Source organism: Macadamia integrifolia, chromosome 5, assembly GCF_013358625.1.
Source record: "Macadamia integrifolia cultivar HAES 741 chromosome 5, SCU_Mint_v3, whole genome shotgun sequence".
NCBI classification, from domain to species: Eukaryota; Viridiplantae; Streptophyta; class Magnoliopsida; order Proteales; family Proteaceae; genus Macadamia; species Macadamia integrifolia.
The window spans coordinates 32,396,168-32,414,339 of NC_056561.1; the positions used below are offsets into that span (position 1 = coordinate 32,396,168).

Genomic DNA, 18,172 nt, shown 5'->3' on the forward strand with positions numbered 1-18,172 from the left:
GAGTTCAGGTTAGCACATTAATCCTTGCTGAGCCCAAAAGGCAGTCCACTTGGATTCAAAGCAGTGGTTTCTTGTTGGCATCCGAAGCTTGGCTACATGTCTAAAGCACAGAGATCACTCCTGCTGGTCTTTGGTGAATCAACAGAGAATCATTTACTGAAAAGCATGTTGGCTGGGTAACCCACCTACCTAATGTTGGCTGGGTTGCTATCTAATTTACCCCTCCCAGGTTTTCTTTTTGGGCAAAGTTGTATGTTCAATAGTTTTATTTAAAATGTAATTTGTAGTACTAAATGGCTAATAGGTGTGACTATTGAAAGACACGTTTGAAATGTCAACAAACATATCTTGTGTATGAGAAAATGTGTAGTGTTTGTGAATGTCTTTTGGAGACGATCCTTATTCCTTAGTGGTGTCTTTTCCCCTCCTATATATAAAGAGGAGGTTTATCATATTTCTCTTATAGTTTTGAGAGAGAATCCCATATTATATTTTCTCCTTGTCTTGGCTTTCACTATTTATGCCTTTGTTATATGCAACTGAGCACAATTCTGAAGTGTGCTGATGTGGGCCAGTAATCAAATGCACCAACTACTGGAGGAGATTGCAAGAACTTGGTTTGGGACATTTTCACACCCCATTGCTTCCAAAGGATCTCACTTTTGAAGGAATTATTTGCGTAAATAATTCCTTCTAATGACCCCATGATTGGACTTCTGATTCACCATTACTCTCCAACTCCATATTGATGAAGTCACAACTACTCTTCCTGGTTCGATGCCCATGGTGAAGAAAGAAGGGTGAAGGGAAAGTCGGTCCAAGTTAACAAATGTTCATTACATTTTGGTCAAGTAAATCTTGTACCATTTAAGAGTTCAATCAATTGAACTTCTATTACAATTTTGTACAAGAGAATGCTAATCGTTCGTGTGACTATTGTGCCAGTGTGTGGGCCAATGGGAGGCTAGACAGTTGCAACTTTAGTGTGTGTGCAAGGGCATCTAGGTTTTCTTGTACTCAGTTGTACCTGGACGTAGAGGACATTAGATGGTTAGCATTATTTTTCTTCGCACTTTTATATGAAAGCTTAGCTTATTTTTTTAATTCTATTTACATTTCACCATGTTCCATTTGGATATCATGTAAATAAAAAAAAATTGTCTATTTTACCATTTTGAGGCAAATTAGTGTTTATTAGGGTTCATAAAATTTCATTACAATTAGTTGGTACCTCTTTTACTATTTGCAATATATATTTTTTCTTGAATTTCCATTACATTTCATACGCAACTCAACTTCTTATTAAATAATGTAACATATATTGGCATTTTTCTCTTCTATTCTTGATTGCCCATTTGTTGCAAAAAAATTTCTCCAAATGGTGAAGTTTGTTAGGTTGAATGAGCCAGAATGGCCAAAATCGGGATCCACCTCAGCAGATTTTGATATGAGTCGATGGATTGGGCTAATCTTATCCTAATATTTGAAACCCTGTGCCAAGTTATCAAGCCAAAGACTCCGGTCCACTATGGCTCAGCATTGCTAAACTGAATTGTGTCCACGACAACGATGTCAAAAGTTGGCCCGCGTTGATAGACCCACCTAAACTGATCAGTTGAAACCTCATACTGGTCTGACCAATTATTAAATGTGTGGAGCTCAAGAGTCGATCGATTAATAGTTGAGCATTCTGGTGCATTAGGTATTGAACCTACGTTCACTCGATTGACAGTGACCGATCAATAATCAATTGTTTATAACCCGATTAGCTTGTTTAAGTTCAGTTAATTTGATTGTAGTCTGCTTATAGCCTATTTAAGGATCCTTCGTCGTTCGATTAATCAATTAGTTTATTTAAAACCAAATTACCTTAAGCCCATTTATTTATTGACCCCAAATAAAAACATGTGTATGGCTTAACTTACGAGAACCGATTATTGACGGTAACTAATTAAACAGTCCTAACTGGTTGACATCCCTAGTCTAGGAGCTGGTCCATCTCGTCCAGGTTCCCAAGAAAGAGTGGTCCAACCAGTTTTCTCCACAGAGCCAAGCGGTTCGCGACGGATCCATCATCCTCTCTAGCCGCCGAGGATCCGTGCCCTAACCTAGAATACAGTAGGTGATACCGTACATCATAAAAATACGTAGAATCTCCGATGCGTACGTTACGTTGTACTACTTACTATCGACATGACAAAGAAATACCGGTCAAGCTTCCAACGACAAAATTTCCGATGACCCACATTGTGGGACCCACTCTTCGGCGCGGCAAAGGAAGACCTTTTAAAGCAATAATGATAAAAATTCACGGCTGTCGTAAATCTCGAGCTATTTCGTGAGGCGGCCAATGCTCAGTAGCTTTCCTTGACCTGCTCGACTTTTACGTCTGCCATCTAAAGTAAACGAAAGAACAGGGGAGAGAGAGAGAGGAGAGAGAGAGAGAGAGGGAGGAGAAAACGAAGAAGAAAAGAAATAGAGAGAACCTCTCTCTTCTCTCGAGATCTTGTCACAGGTATGGATTTTTGAGTCTTCCGTCCTTAGTCGATCTACTCATCATTAATTTGTTATAGTTTGATTCATGTATTGGTGTTTGAACTCCAAAGATCCGATTTTGATTGAGGGTTTTAGTTTCTTTTTGATTGATTATTTTCAACCTGATTATATTTTAGCTTTTGTTATTCAAAATTCTGATTGTCTTTCATAAATAGAGTTGAGAGCCGGGGAATTGATCGATAGGGTTGGAGGGATTCTGTTTTTTTTTCTTTTGTTGGTTTTGTTTGTATCTGCTTGGCTTTTAAGATTTTCTAATGTTGACCACTCAAGCAATTCATAATTGTTACTGCATTATGTGCAAATTTTTTATATTGGTCAGAAATACCTCGTAATAGTCCACATTGAGGTGATGTTAATTGAAATGATGCTGTAGGGTACAGGTTAAAAATGAGGTTGAAACAAGCTCTGAAGAGCATCGATGCCTTTCCTCGTGCTGAAGAGCACTTGATGCAGAAGACACAGTCTGGTGCATTGGGTAATGTTTCTTTATTTATATATTTCGTCAGTTGTGTCTACCTTAAAGTATAAATAATGTTAAGTGCGGAGGTTTATGTTGTTGGTAAATTCTTTAGATGCTCACAAATTTGTAGTCTTTGTTCATACTTTATATGGTATTCATATGAAATCATCACTTTGTCAATGTTAGCACACGGCACCCAATTCATAGATCATATTTATGCTTCTACTGTTGTCTTTTACATTGTCTTATATACTTTTGAATATACTAGGTTGTTTTCTATTTCCTATCTTTCAGTGGCTTGAACTTATTGTATGCCTTATGTTTCTTCCTCGTCTTTTTTTGTAGTATCAATTGTTGGTTTAATCATCATGGCTACGTTGTTCTTGCATGAGCTAAAGTATTATCTTACAACATATACAGTACACCAGGTCTGTGTCTAACTTCTTACTGTTCTTTATTTATTCTCCATTATTAGATATTCATGGGTTGTAGAGGCTGAACTTCTTTATAGAAGCAAAACTCTTATTGGATATGATTGTAGTTAGCAAGTCTGGTTCCTTAGATCATCTGGGTTATCTGACTGTGGTTCGTATGTTAAGTTCAGATGGCTGTAGATTTGAAACGTGGAGAGACTCTTCCAATTCATATAAATGTTTCATTCCCTTCTCTACCTTGTGATGGTTAGCATTTCTAATTCTACTTGAACTTTCATGGTGACAATTATTTTTTCTTGCTGATTCTGTTAACTCTATATCTCTTTGTGAAATTATCATTTTTTTCAGAAAAAAAACAATTAATACTGTTTCTCATATGTTGCAGTTTTAAGTGTTGATGCTGTTGATATGTCGGGCAAACATGAAGTGGACATTGATACAAACATTTGGAAGGCAAGGAAGCTTTTTATTATTCTGAGATCTTCTCTGCTGTTTGAATTTGATATATTTTCTCTTGTTGGTCAATAATTCCAGAGAATGGTTATTTCTTACTCTATTTGGGGTAATGGTGTAGTCAGACATTCATAAAGGAAGACATATATGGGCATAGAGATAACATATGGGAAACATATTGATTTGGTTTGGAGGTTCAATTAGAGGAAGTTATGTGATTGAAAGGCAAAACATATCCTTTGTTTTTAGATTGTTTAAGTCAAAAAAATATTTTATTGGGCCTACAGAGGGTGTACCCACTACGGGGTCTGGGGAGGGTCAGTATGTATGCTGCCTTTCCCCTGCTTTGTGTAGAGGCTGTTTCCTCTCCTGCAGAGCTAAACATAAGTTACTTCAGTTATTGGGGTGGTAGGTTGGGCAGGAGATTGTGAAAAGAAGATTACGGCATTGCTTTTCTCCTTTGTTTCAACGGAGGTTTTTCTTTTGAGGTTTCTCCCTTCTGCTACTATATGTAGTTACATCAGCACCCATGGAATGGAAACATGTGTTTGTTGACATCGGCTTGGTTCTAATGTTGATATGTTTCAGCTGATATGTACTGATTTATTTCCATTATAATAGAGGACCGATTCAAATTCTAGTGGAGCATATTAGCTACAGTATCTGGTAGAACCTGTCAATTGTCTTAAGATAACCATTACTTTGTGCATGATAAAATTTTATTATTTCAATTTATTTAAGATAGCTGGAACATGAGAAACTTAACGACCCATTATTTCTTTTCTTTTCCTGTTAAGTGATTTAATATTAAAATAATTGTTCATCCAAAAAAAAATTATAAAATAATTATCTTATGATATGATGCTGTCGGTATTGACAAGTATTTTTGGTGACATGCTCAAATTTGAATAAAAACCACATATACTCAAATTTGAAAGTAAATAATTTCTTGTATTTTCTTACAAAATCTTATATAGTTTTTGTTTCCAGTATTATATAAATATTCCCTCTGCTCTTTAAAAACTGTTCACTCTGGGCTTTTTAACTGTTCCAAAGTAAAAGGCAAGTTCAGGCATTTAATGTGGTCCTTCTGCTTGGTTTCATGAAGCTTATTGTGAAGTTCATAAACCTGTGCATCATTCCCAACCTGAGAGTATGTGTCCTGAGCTGCCTTCCAAATCTTGGCTGCGAAATCCAAAAGAAGATAACCTCGAGCAATCTGGGGCTGCATAGAGTTGGTGAGAAATGACATTGCCAAGGAGTCATCAGAACTCCACTTCCTCTGAGAAGCATCAGCAATAGTAGGCTTCACAGATTCGCCGGCAAGAGAACCCATATAACCACATGAATCAATAGAGAGATAACAGGAATGAGATCACATCAGATAGTTGCTCCCATCCAATCAAATAGAGCTAATAGGGAATGAAGGGAAGTCATTATGAGTCCCACGGTACATGCCTTCAATTCCAGTTGTTGCAGTAGAGTCTTCCAACATAGTTATCACTCAGAAAAGTCATTCAGGTTGATGCAGGAAACTTAAAACATACCATATGTAGAGGAGACCATGATCAGAATCATAAACCACCGAAGTAGGGATGGAGCCTTGGAGGAGTCGTTGACCATTGATGAACCCTGGAAAATCAGTGAAAGGTTCAAAAACCCTGACAGAAAAATCAATTCAAGCTGGTAACCCTGAGAAGTTGATAATTATTAAAAGGGATCTCTCAGATCATCTTGCAGATATGAGAGACCAAAGGGAAGGGGGAAGACCCTCTGTGGCCTAAAGAGGGCTCACAGGGAGTGGTAGGGAGGAGAGAGAGAGAGAGAGGCAGTGATGTGAGGGAGCTGAGAAAGCAAGGGAAGAAAAGGAGGTGGAAGCTTGAAAACCGAGAGAGGATCCCAATGCGGATCTCAGCTCTGATACCATGTTTGTTTGAGAGGAATGTTTGGTCTGTCAATGGGACAGGCCCACTTTATTTATAATACGTGAAATAGAGGAACAAGTACTATAATGCCCCTATGGACAGATTTACCCTTGTACCCATATTACATCTATATTACAACAATATGTATTATTGATTTTCAGTAAAGTATTGAAACTGTTAATGGCTGTCCTCTGGTCAGCTTTGATTTTGACGTAACGTGTGTCAGAAACTGGGTAGAACAATTCAAACTGTTTTGAATTGCTTGACCCCTAGGTGTCTGTTGATCCAGGTTAGGTCCTAACTGCTAAGTTAGTTGATTTGAATTCTATTGGGGAAAGGAAAGACTAGTTTTCATTCCTTAGTTCATGGGCGTTTAATTATCCCCATACTTTTTAATAGATCACATCCAAATGTTTTTTGAAACATACAGTAATTAGATGGATTACAATTTTGTGGTCTTGAATTTTAAATAATTTTCTCTACCAGAAAAGAAAAGTTAACCTATTTTTGAGGAAGTATATCTATACGCATGAGATAGTTGATAAGTAATTAGTAGGATTAAGTATGGCATTAGATTCGTAGTTGTTCTTAGTTGAAACTGTTAGTCAACTCCTCCAATGCTCTTTTAACTTAACTCTGAGTCTGACTGGGCATGCTACTGCTGGAGGCACTTTTCAAATCACACAGAGGAGATCATCCTATTCATTTCTAGGCCTATGGTTATTGGAGACTTGATTTTGATAGAATTGAAAGCACTGTGCTTTGGGGTAGTGTTTAACTATTCTTAGAATGGTTAATTCTGGTGGAAGGAGATTCGGCCTTATTGATCAAGTCAAGGAAAGAGGGGTCTACCAGTTTGGGTCAGTCAATCCAAACGGTGGATCATCACACTGTAGTGTGATTCATACCTGATTGAGCACCAATCTGAGCTAAACTTAGATATGCTGATTCTTAGGTACTTGAGTCAAATGGATGATTTCTGGAGAAGACTTCCCTAAATTACCTCACCTTATTAGACAGGCTAGATCTCTCCTTACTTCCAGGAACGTCTCATTTTTTTAGAGGGTAGTTCAAACAGAGGGGATGGTTAGGAGTTCATTTGGGCTTTATGTATGTCGATGTTCAAATGTTCCTTTTCTCTTTTTTTTTCCCAATTGTCCAATTCAATTCTGTGAAGAAGTTCTGTCACTTACCAGAAAAAAAGTTTAAACAAAGGAGTTCAAGCTTTTCAATTTGTGTAATTTATTGTCATCAGTAATTGTTTCTTGTTTTATCATTATGCATTGACATTTGTTTCTTCTCCTCCTGAAGTTCTTGTTCTGCTTATGTTTTGATTTTCCTTGCAGCTTCGCTTGAATCCTGATGGCCACATCATTGGCACCGAATACATATCTGACCTTGTTGAAGGTGGTCATACTCACAAACATGGTAATGGCATGGTGCCAGTCATCTATTCTTCTTTTAAGAAACAAAATTACTAGTGGTTTTTCATATTCTCTTCTTTGACCAATTGAGCATTACCTTTCTCAGTCTGAAATATGGTTTTCAACTGATGTAAAAGAAGGCTGCCCCACCTTTCACTTTGTGGTTGCACAATTTAACGTATGCATTTGTGGGGTTTCCTTTTTCTTAATCTGTTCTTTCTCTATCTCCATTATTGCCGATATAGCTAAGATTGACCAATGGGCCTCGCATTCAGGCTATCATACATCCAAAATGATGATTTGCCTTTGAGTGGTCCAGATCAATGAGTGGCATGGCCATGATTTAATCATTGGCCAGGTTTATTTCTTTCATGCATGCAGAGTCAAGTTCTGTAGGGTTTCCATACGGCCCTAGGTTTTTTGGTTTGTGCTTTTGAATTTGTAATGAAACAATTACTTTTGTTTTTGGGTTTCTGCTGCGTTGTAGAACACCCTTGGTAAGATTTTGCATCATTCTTGATAATTGTTAGATTGGCTGTTCTCTTATCGTCAACAGATCACGACAAAGAACATCATGAAGATTCTTCTCCAAAACTTCAGTCTCATGGTTTTGACCAAGAAGCTGAACAAAAAGTCAAGAATGTGAAGCAAGCATTGGCAGATGGGGAAGGATGCAGGGTATATTTTGAATCTTGATGGGGCATTAGGGTGCACAAAGTGTTTTTTAAAGCTTTTATTTATGATTTGCTTACGCTTTCTGCAGGTTTTCGGGGTTTTAGATGTTCAAAGAGTTGCTGGAAACTTTCATATTTCGGTTCATGGGTTGAACATATTTGTTGCACAACTGGTCAGCTTTTACATTATTATGGTTTTATAAGTCTGAAGTATTTCATTTTTGACAGGAAATAAGAATAAAATTTATTTTGTGATTTTGATAAAAAATATACTAAAGACACCTAAGTATTTCGATTTGCAGCTTTGCTCTTTGTGGATATACACTTTCTTGTAATTTTTAGAAATTTGAAATGCACATGGCAGCATATTGCTGGTCTGTTGACCCTAATGGAATTTTATTTGGGGATTGTTGTTTTTCATTCATCCTTTGTTCATGCTGGTGCTTTTATAAATTCATGCCTTTTTATCTATGAGTATTTCAACTAGGCACTTGTAGCAGTCTGAAACCACTGAATCTAGAGTTATATCTTAATGATTATGCTGATGGCGAAACCACTTAATCTAGGATTAAATGATTATGCTGATGCCTAAAATGCCCCACAAATTGGGTAGTTGGGGTCTTGAATTAGCATTTGGATTGTGCACTGTCCTGTATTTCCAAGAGTTGTCCAACTGATAAAGGTCCAGATTCATTAGTTGGTGGTGAGCCCGTGATATCTGTTAAGATGTAGATTATGCTTGCTTATGATGTTGCCAGTGGCATCACTTAACATAATACAATTCTGTGGTTATGTTGGATGCTATAAACTCACATCCTATGAACCCCTTAGTCACTGGTTTCCCAAGTCAACGTAAAGGTACAGGCTGCCAAGAGTTTTCCAACTGATAAAGGTCCAGATTCATTAGTTGGTGGTGAGCCCGTGATATCTGTTAAGATGTAGATTATGCTTGCCTATGATGTTGCCAGTGGCATCACTTAACATAATACAATTCTGTGGTTATGTTGGATGCTATAAACTCACATCCTATGAACCCCTTAGTCACTGGTTTCCCAAGTCAACGTAAAGGTACAGGCTGCCAAGACATATTTGTTGAGTGGATGAAAAATGCCAACACCCAGCTGAAGTTCTAGGAGCCGGGGGTCTCCTCTTGGCACCCGGAAGGGCTCGCCTTGAATATAAATTATAGCCCAAAGGATGTCACTTTGGTTTCTATTTGGCCTTCTACTTAATTACAAACTTTAAGCTCTTCAGATCATCCCACCTCCCAAGTAAGGGCATTATTTTCAATGAGTTATTATGTCTTTAGTTTCCGTTTTATCTTTATGAATAGACATTTAATGGCTAGGTTTTTCGTATGTGCTGATGGTTTTCTTGAACACGATATGCGGTTCGATTTGCTGATCACTTTCATTGATCATGTATCGGGATGCAATTATTTTGTGACTTATTTGTTGCTGGCCAATCATGACAATTAGGCCACCAACTCCTGGATAGTGTGCTCACATGTCAGAATAATTGTACTATGTTATTCTGTGTTCTGTGAAGTGTTGAGAGCTCCAATAAAAATTGTCATAAAAATTAACATATTTTCATTTATATTGTTATAATATTTGGACATATTATGTGTCAATTATTCAGCATTTTTTTCATAAAATTGTGCCATGAGATTGACTTAAGTACCAAAGTTAATGGGAAAAATTGCCTATGAACAGCTAAAATTCAAGTAAAGGTTGAAGGAAGATGCTGTCTTCATTTATACAATGACCTCAACTATGAATTTATTTGAACATCTAGGCAGTAATTGTTTCCTTTCTAATTTATACACTCTCCTTTGCAGAAGCATCTCATTTAGAAAGTGATCTGCCCAAGTCACTGTGCATATTATACTTTATTTCATTTGGTTTTTGTTCACTTCATATGGGTTCATCTTGTTCCCCTCTCCCCTTACAGATCTTCGAGGGAGCTAGTCATGTGAATGTGAGTCATGTCGTTCATGATTTATCATTTGGGCCAAAGTACCCAGGAATTCATAACCCGCTTGACGGAACAGCACGGGTTTTGAGGGGAGCGACTGGGACATTCAAATATTACATAAAGGTGTCTATATTGTATCTTTGCTGCTGTCGTATTGTTCATTTATCGGCTTTTTCTTTTGCTTGTATATTACATAATCCCACAATTCCCCTTTATGAATGCCCAAATTTTAAAGGTGAGTGGTTAAAGCATTTCAGACTCCCTACTTTCCATATTGTCCTTCCATCACTTATGCTAAATTCGAGTTGGCCATATTTGCAATGTAATACTAAATGCAATGGATAAGGTGATAAGCTTCTTAAAAACCCTATACTTAATATGCAAGATATACAGCCAAAAATCAGAAAGAGGACAATCATTGTGTGACAGAGGGAGTAAATGTTGTTGTCATAGTATTGGATCCAGTCTGATACAATGGCTTGCGTTGGTAATTAGGCCCCAGGTTGAATGCTCCGACCACAAGTCCTACTGGTTCAGCCATCTGGGGACCTGATTTATTGGATTTCTTTATCACTAAAACTGCCACTGTTTAGAAGATCACCACAATCCTTGCCTTATGCATGATTCCATGAATATTTCATGACTGTTAGCAGTGCAAGTCTGGCCAAAATAGGGCTCGACTTTGAGCAAAATGACCTGGGCATGTCCTCAATTTGGTTGAAAAGCTAGCAATTTCTCAACCAATGACCAGCCTACTTGCACTTGGTTGTTCTGCAGATTTTTTTCCTTATATTTTCAAGTATTATTTGTTTTCTTTGTCAGTGGGAGAGAGAGACTTGGCAAATTAAAAAAAAGAAAGAAAAAAAAGAAAAAAAAGAAAAAGGAAAATAAAAGAACAGATTAATATTGTCGTTACAACATTATTAAACTTGTCCAAACATAATATTGTCTTGGTTTGTTTTCAAATTTGAAAATTCAATTATGGGCATTTCAAAGAACAATCAAGTGTTTTAATGCCCCCAAAACTGTGTTCATTTCCTATTGTCTGTTGTTGTATATGGGCTGTTGAATTTTGCTTTTTTCATGTTTTGGAGGCCTTGGTTTATGTATATATTTTATGAATAAAGAATTTAAGAGAGAGAAGCAGTGAGTTACACTACATGGAATTTTAGGACACTGTTGAAGCTTGTAATTGGGTTTTGTTGCTATAATATTTTTACAATTTCAGCATTGCTATGTAGATTGTTCCAACTGAATACAGATATCTCTCCAAAGAAGTTCTACCAACTAATCAGTTCTCTGTTACGGAATATTTTGTCCCCATGCATGAGTTTGATAGGATGTGGCCAGGTTGGTGGTCACCTGATGTATTCACTACATGTTTAGTCATTCTTTTACTCCTTTCTCTTTATCCTTAATTAACTATTGTGCCCTTTGTTCTACAGCTGTTTACTTCTTGTATGATCTTTCTCCAATCACTGTGACAATTAGAGAAGAACAGCGCAGTTTTCTGCATTTCATAACACGACTTTGTGCAGTACTTGGTGGTACATTTGCCGTAACAGGTTTCTTTTTATACTTGTTTCCAATATTTTAGATACTGTGTGTTGCTGTGATTTGATTGTTCATACTAGATCCTCTCTTTTTACATCAGCTTATTAGGAACATCCACATCCTACCCCTTATGTAATCATTTTTCTGTGAGGGTTCAGACCTAAGATTTCATTCTGTTTATATCTAATTTACTTCATTAGGCAGTGGTGTCTCTGGCTATTGGAAGTTGGCTAGTGAGCTTTTGGCTTCAAATCTCTCAGGCTTCTTGGGCCAAATTCATTTGCATGCAGTTTACTTCTGGTTGATAATGGCTGATGGCATTATTACTATGACCCTCATTTTAAACACATGCTTATAGAACACACTAATCTATATCTGCTTTCCATAGTTTCTAACCAGAGTACTTGTTTTTTGTGCAATTTTATCTAGTAGATCTTTATTTTAAAGTATAGGCAATGAGTGGATGAGGAATTTGGTTTACTATGAGAATTCGAAGGATCCAAAGTTTTGGAAAAGAGTCCAAGGGGTTATATTCAAGGGCATAACGTTGAGAAACCATATGATAATGTGGGATTTGGACTCCCTAACTTTGCCGTGTTGAAAAATTCTTTCGAAGATGGACGGAGGTGTTGGATCAAACGTAGTCAATGGCTCACTTTAAGGTTTCATAAAGCAAATAGAGATTTGAAGGCATTGTTGGGAAACATGTCCACACTCCTTGATATGTTTTGGTGTTAACAAACAAACATACGTCTTTAACTTGGTTTGATAAAGTGTGATTATCTTGAAGAAAGTATAATTAGTTTGAAGAAACACTTTGAAGGGTCGAATCAAGACATCAAGGTTTGAACTCATGTAGACATGACCTTGAAGCTTAAAGACATTCAGGACTGTGGATGAAGACCTCAAGACCGAAGACCTCAAGACCGAAGATGAAGACATCAAGACCCAAGATGAAGACCATAGGATAGAGAGTATATTTTGTAATTTGTACACACATTGCATATGCACGCACCTCATGCATCATACTAGAATGACCTTAGGTGGTAGAGTGCAATGTGTTCAAGTAAAATTCTGTGAAAACAGATTGACCTGACTCAAGGGAATTTTGGGTAACCTTAGAGTTGGTATCAGGAAATGGACCCTCTGTAAAATTTGTAAGAAATCAAGTCACGATTCCAACACAACTAGTTTCGGGTTAATCCCAGGTCGGACCAAAAAGTTATGATCAAATCACCGATGGCTGGTCAGTATGACAGAGTTCTGACAAAATAGAATCTTTCAAGCTGGCAGTCGATCGGCTAGAAGTACCGGTTGTTGGCCGAGACCATAGTTGGTAGATCGGTAGAAAGTCTCGGTCGACCGGTGCCTCCCTGGAAGAGCTCCAACGGCTAGTTTTCTACCACAATGGCTCTTTCCAGTTGATCGGCTACCAATGGCGGTTGACTGGTGGTCCCAGAATACGACTGTTAGAGCTCGATTTCCTACCTAAAATGCTTCACTAAGCTCACCTATAAATATCTTAGCTGCTCTTAATTAAATAGGAATTAAGAAAGAACATTAAGAGTATTATTGTAAGCATTCAAGAGTCATTAAGATTATTCTATCCTACTTGAGCTGTTCGATTCTTCTAATCCTAACAAAAGCTCAAGTCTCAATCAAGTCCTCCACTCTCTCCTGTGCAAGTCAAAGCCATAGAGAGGACTTTACTTAAGGTGCATCATTCATCTCTCATTCTCATCGTTTGCACCACACTTGAGGTATTCCTTTTATTCCACTACTCTTTTTTTTTTTTTTTTTTTTTTTTTTTTTTTTTTTCTGTTTTTACAATTCTAGACTGTACTTAGGATTGTAAGGATTCTCTTATCTTAAAAAAAGGAAGGTGCCTCTCTACCTCCAAAAGAGATTGTAAGGGTGTCTCTCTGCCTGTAAAGGAGATTTGTAAGGATACTCTTATTCGTGAAAAAGATTGTTAAGGTTTTCTTCCCTACCTACCATACTGAAAGGGAGAGCTAGTGGAATACCTTACAAGAGAATTCTTGTAGGGAGTGGATTAGACTCAGATTGAGTTGAACCACTATAATTCTCGGTATTGTGTGATTGTGCTAGTTTCATATTCATTCCATATTTTATTTACAATCACATTTGGACCTATACATCGAAAAGAATTTAATTTCCATTAGTATAACCTATTTACCCCCCTCTAGGTTATTTCAGGTATTAGATGAGGTAATTCTATACCTATGAAGTATGGCAGGAGATACTTCTTAGTCAATGATCTTCATAAAGCTGAGTTGCTAAATGTATCTGGGGGATTTAGGGTGGGGAGGTAGGAATAACGATTAAGTTACACTATCGCAACATGTTGGTCACAGGTTCACAACTTGGAAATAGCCTTTGCTGCGGAGCAGGGGGTAAGGCTGTAGTAGCGGGAGCCTCATGCACTGGGATGCTCTTTCTTTCTCTCTTTTTAGGGTGGGGTGGGGGGTAGGAAGTGGAGCTCTCTCTCTCTTCCCCCCCCCCCCCCACCAAAAAAAAAAAAAAAGAAGAGGTAACTATCATTCATCATTTTCTTGTTAGAATTGATATCTTGCTCAGCTTGCGAGGCGACTGTATTTAATCTGATGGGCATCCTTGGTTACTGTGGGTATCAGTATGAAAGGGTAGTGGCTATATATTGTGGAGATGGGTATTCTAGATTGTTGCAGTTATTTTGTTTGTGAGTTTAAGAAGGTGACTCAGATATTTAAATACCCTACTGAAAAGGAAACTCATAAAAGAGAAGTTCTGACACTGACGATAAGCTTACAAAGAGGCTGAAAAGCTATGGTCAATTTTTCTGTATCGTATCTTTGTACTCTAGTTTACTTTAAGTTGTTTTTAGACCCAAACTACGATCATCAGAATGGTGGAAGTCTACAGAGTGGACATTTATAGTGAAACTAGAGGTGGAATGCTGGTTTGAGAGGCCTAGTTATTGGGAATCTATAACCAAGGTATTGATTGGGCTGGTCCAGGGTTGTTCCTAGTATACCCATACTATGCACAACTGGTGGATCTTCTTGCTCCTCCCCAGACCTCATTTCAGTTACCTTTTTTTTTTGTTTTGGGGGGGTGGGGGGTCGTATTATTTTCTAATGGGATTGATAATAGTATAGCATCCAGTGGTGAAGCTTCTTCCTCTTCCCTGGATCTCATTTCAGCGGGTTCCATTATTAGAAAATTTGATGGTTTATACTTCATATTTTAGGCTTTTTTTTTTTTTTTTTTTTGGGTGTGGGGAGGTGTGGGGGAAGTTGTGCGGTTCCCATTCCCATTGGGTTGATTGTACTTCAGCAGATTATTGGTCCTTTCTGAGGTGAATGCGTTTTTTCTACACTTCCAATTATGGGAGTCAATTTTGATGGCGTGTTAAGTTTTCCAGATATGATACGCATAGAGAGTTTGCTTTGTAGTTTGATTTCTATCTCTTGCAAGTCTTCCCGAAGTTTTCAGCAGTATTTTTGAAATTTTATATCACCTCGGGTTTGGGGTTTAAGCCATATCAGTCTAAGTCTAAATCTCATACATAGACCTGATTGTATTCAGTGTCCTAATTATTTCTGGAAGGTGACTCCAGCACTGGTCCTCACATGCAGTTGGGTACTAGCTGAAAAAGTCACTGCAGTGCCCTGAAATGATTGGGTGCGCTGAATATATAAGCTGCTATACACCAGACTGGATTGGTTGGATCTTGCTTTTCTCAATAGATATTTGTTTCACCCAGAATTTTATTTTCTGGATTTTTTTAAAGAATCTGATGTGATTACTCTTCCATTGGAATGACTGATGTGAACAGGAATGCTAGATCGGTGGATGTACAGGCTTCTTGAGGCATTGACAAAGTCAAAAAGTAGAACGACACGTCGGTATTGAGGCCTTGGATCAACTCTTACTGGAGGCAGCAAGGCTTTGTGTTGTCCAGTTCCAAGGATTGTTCATTTCATCAGAGCAAGATACGTAGCTCCCCATTTGTGCCACAAGAGCCTGATCTCAAGGATTCAAGATCTTGAGTCGATTCGCACACACTCAGGAAAATGATCTTTCTTGCCAATCTTTGTGTTCTGGTGCTAGTCTGCTTTAGTTATTTAATCTTTGTAAATTTATTTTCTTCTTGTTTCCGTCTACATATAGGCTGGTCTGCAATGTGATCAATCTATTTCCGGGAGGGGAAACTTTAGTTTTTGGATCAAAAGATAGAAGGGGAAATTGCATATTTTATACCCTGACAGTGTAGAGCACATATGAAGTGTACAATTTTTTATTTTATTGTTATTTTTTTATTCATATAGGTAAGAAAATTATTAGATAAAATCTAGTTTCTAAAACCAGGCTTGATGGATAGTCAAATCGGGTTGGACTGGAACTGCATTTTTCTCTTTGGTCTGGACATAGAGCCGCCTAGGACTGAAACTGGAATCAAAATATTCAGCATCCAATTTTCAGAAACTGTTTGGTTTTAGATGGCTTCACTGGTTCCTCGAGTGAAAATGCCTCTCATTGTCTTCCACATTTTTTTGAGTACACTTGAAATGATAGATTTTGTTATCATTGAAAAAAGAAAAGAAAAAAGTTATAAAAAAACAGTTAAGGATTATTTGACACCTATGGGGTTTCTATAAGAAAATCCCAAAATTAAATGTTAAAATATTTCTTTTCAGACTTAAGACTTAACCCACATGTGCCCTTGAAGAGGAAAACGTAAACCATTGACCTAATGCTCCTTTTGTTTATTTATTAAATTTTTAATTTTCTCAATTTAATTTTATATCTGGTCAAAGCCATATCTGGTGGTTTCCTTTCTAGTTTGGTTCTTGTTCTGGTTAGCAACAAATATTGTATTACCTGAAAATTGTTCATTTTGCATGGTTCGTGCCTGGAGACAGGCTTGCCAATATTGTAATACCCCTTCGACAATTAGAGGGGATGTCTCCTCGGCTTTGGGATTTAGAATGTCTCTAATATGGGTAAGTATTTGGGACTGCCTTCAAATTTTAGTAGAGCCAAAAAAGAACTTTTCTCTTATATAGTGGAAAGGGTTCAGGCTAGGCTTTCGGGATGGAAAGAAATCCTTCTTTCAGCTGCGCGGAAAGAGATTCTTATAAAGTCAGTTGCTTCGGCTCTGCCGGCTTATTCAATGTCCATGTTTCTCATGCCCAGGGCCTATGGGAGAAATAAATAAGATCATTCGATCATTTTGGTGGAAAGATAATGCTGGGAAAGGGATTTGTTGGATTAAGTGGTCCCAACTTTGTAGGAATAAGAAGATTGGGGGTTTGGGATTTCGTGATTTGGAGTGTTTCAATTATGCTCTTCTTGCTCGTCAAGGCTGGAGATTGCTCCATAATCCTGAGGCTCTTTGGGTAAGGATCCTTAAAGGGAAATATTTCCCTCATTCCTCTTTCCTTGATGCTCCTATTAAATCTAATTCCTCGTGGGGTTGGAGAAGCCTTGTTAAAGGGAAGGATCTCCTAAATAGGGGTTTGCGCAAACAGATTGGAGATGGATCATCTACTTTGGTGTTCAAGGATTGTTGGCCACCAACTTTCCCTAGAGGTCGTATTATTAGTAGTAGCTACCACCCTAGCATCCTTTGGGTAAAGGATCTTCTTGTTCATCCTGTTAAGCAGTGGAATGTTCCTCTAATTCGTGCTTGTTTTTCTGCAGTTGAGGCTAAGGCCATCGGTCAGATTCCTTTGCCTATATCTATAAGGGAAGATTGTTGGTCTTGGGCCTTTACTCAATCAGGTGTTTTTACAGTTAGATCTGCTTACTACTGTGCTCTCTCCTCCACTTTCCAAGCTTCTCCCTCCCAATCCCCTTTATGGATTCAGATCTGGAAACTTAAACTTGTGCCTAAAATTAAACTTTTTGTGTGGCGTTGCTGTAATAATGCTATTGCTGTGAAGCATCTTTTGTTTAGAAGAAATGTGGCTGCCTCTAGTTGTTGCCCTTTGTGCTCTAGGGCGGAAGAATCTGTTGTTCATGCATTATTCAAGTGCTCCTTCGCTGCTGCTGTTTGATATGGAAATCCAGAAATAATGCAATTTTTAACCATGTGGATCAAGATTTGCATGGAGTGTCAGCTGCCATCCTAGCTTCAATTCGGGAGGGCCGTGTTTGCATTGGATCTGTTGTTCCTAAAGGGGTCTCTAATCTGAATTTGAACTCCCATTTAGCTCCTAAGATTGTTGCTTTATCTGAGTTTTCTACCTCGCCTTCGGATCATATTACTTTATCTACCGACGATGCCTGGCGAGCTTCTTCTGGGAAAAGTGGATGTGGGGTGATTTTAAAGTCTGCTGCATGGAGTTTTGTGGCTGCTCAGTGTAGAGCTGGTGTGTGTTTTCCTACTGCCATGGCTAAAGCAGAAGCTGTAAGGGTTGCCTTATTGTTGGCCAGATTTTTAGGACTTTCTTCTCTTGTCATCTTTAGTGATTGTTTAGGTGTAATTCTTACTTGTAAGGGCTTTCCATCTTCTTTAGATTGGGCTGCCTCCTTAATTGTGAAAGACATTACTACTTTGTTAGTTTCCTTTAGTTTTGTTCAGTTTAGATTTTACCTCGTGTTTCCAACAGGGAGGCCCATTCTTTCGCACAGAGAGCTGTTAGATTTAATTTGACCCGTTGTTGGTGGTCTCATAGCCCCTGATGTATTACTCACTGTAACTCTTTGG

General features: G+C 37.9%; 1 protein-coding gene across 2 annotated transcripts; it reads left to right on the forward strand.

Moving 5' to 3' along the window:
• The first annotated feature begins 2,323 nt into the window (after nucleotides 1–2,323).
• On the forward strand, nucleotides 2,324–15,783 carry LOC122079359 (endoplasmic reticulum-Golgi intermediate compartment protein 3-like). 2 transcript variants are annotated; one of them, XM_042645758.1, is made up of 12 exons: nucleotides 2,324–2,515; nucleotides 2,930–3,031; nucleotides 3,362–3,444; nucleotides 3,621–3,696; nucleotides 3,836–3,903; nucleotides 7,175–7,256; nucleotides 7,809–7,930; nucleotides 8,016–8,099; nucleotides 9,880–10,026; nucleotides 11,145–11,253; nucleotides 11,349–11,468; nucleotides 15,296–15,783. In XM_042645758.1, the coding sequence occupies exons 2-12, from the start codon at nucleotides 2,944–2,946 to the stop codon at nucleotides 15,370–15,372; spliced, it is 1,056 nt and encodes a 351-aa protein (XP_042501692.1). In that variant the 5' UTR covers nucleotides 2,324–2,515; nucleotides 2,930–2,943; the 3' UTR covers nucleotides 15,373–15,783. The 2 variants fall into 2 exon arrangements, with proteins under 2 accessions (XP_042501692.1, XP_042501693.1); XM_042645759.1 differs by having other exon boundaries at nucleotides 2,937–3,031.
• Nucleotides 15,784–18,172: the final 2,389 nt, after the last annotated feature.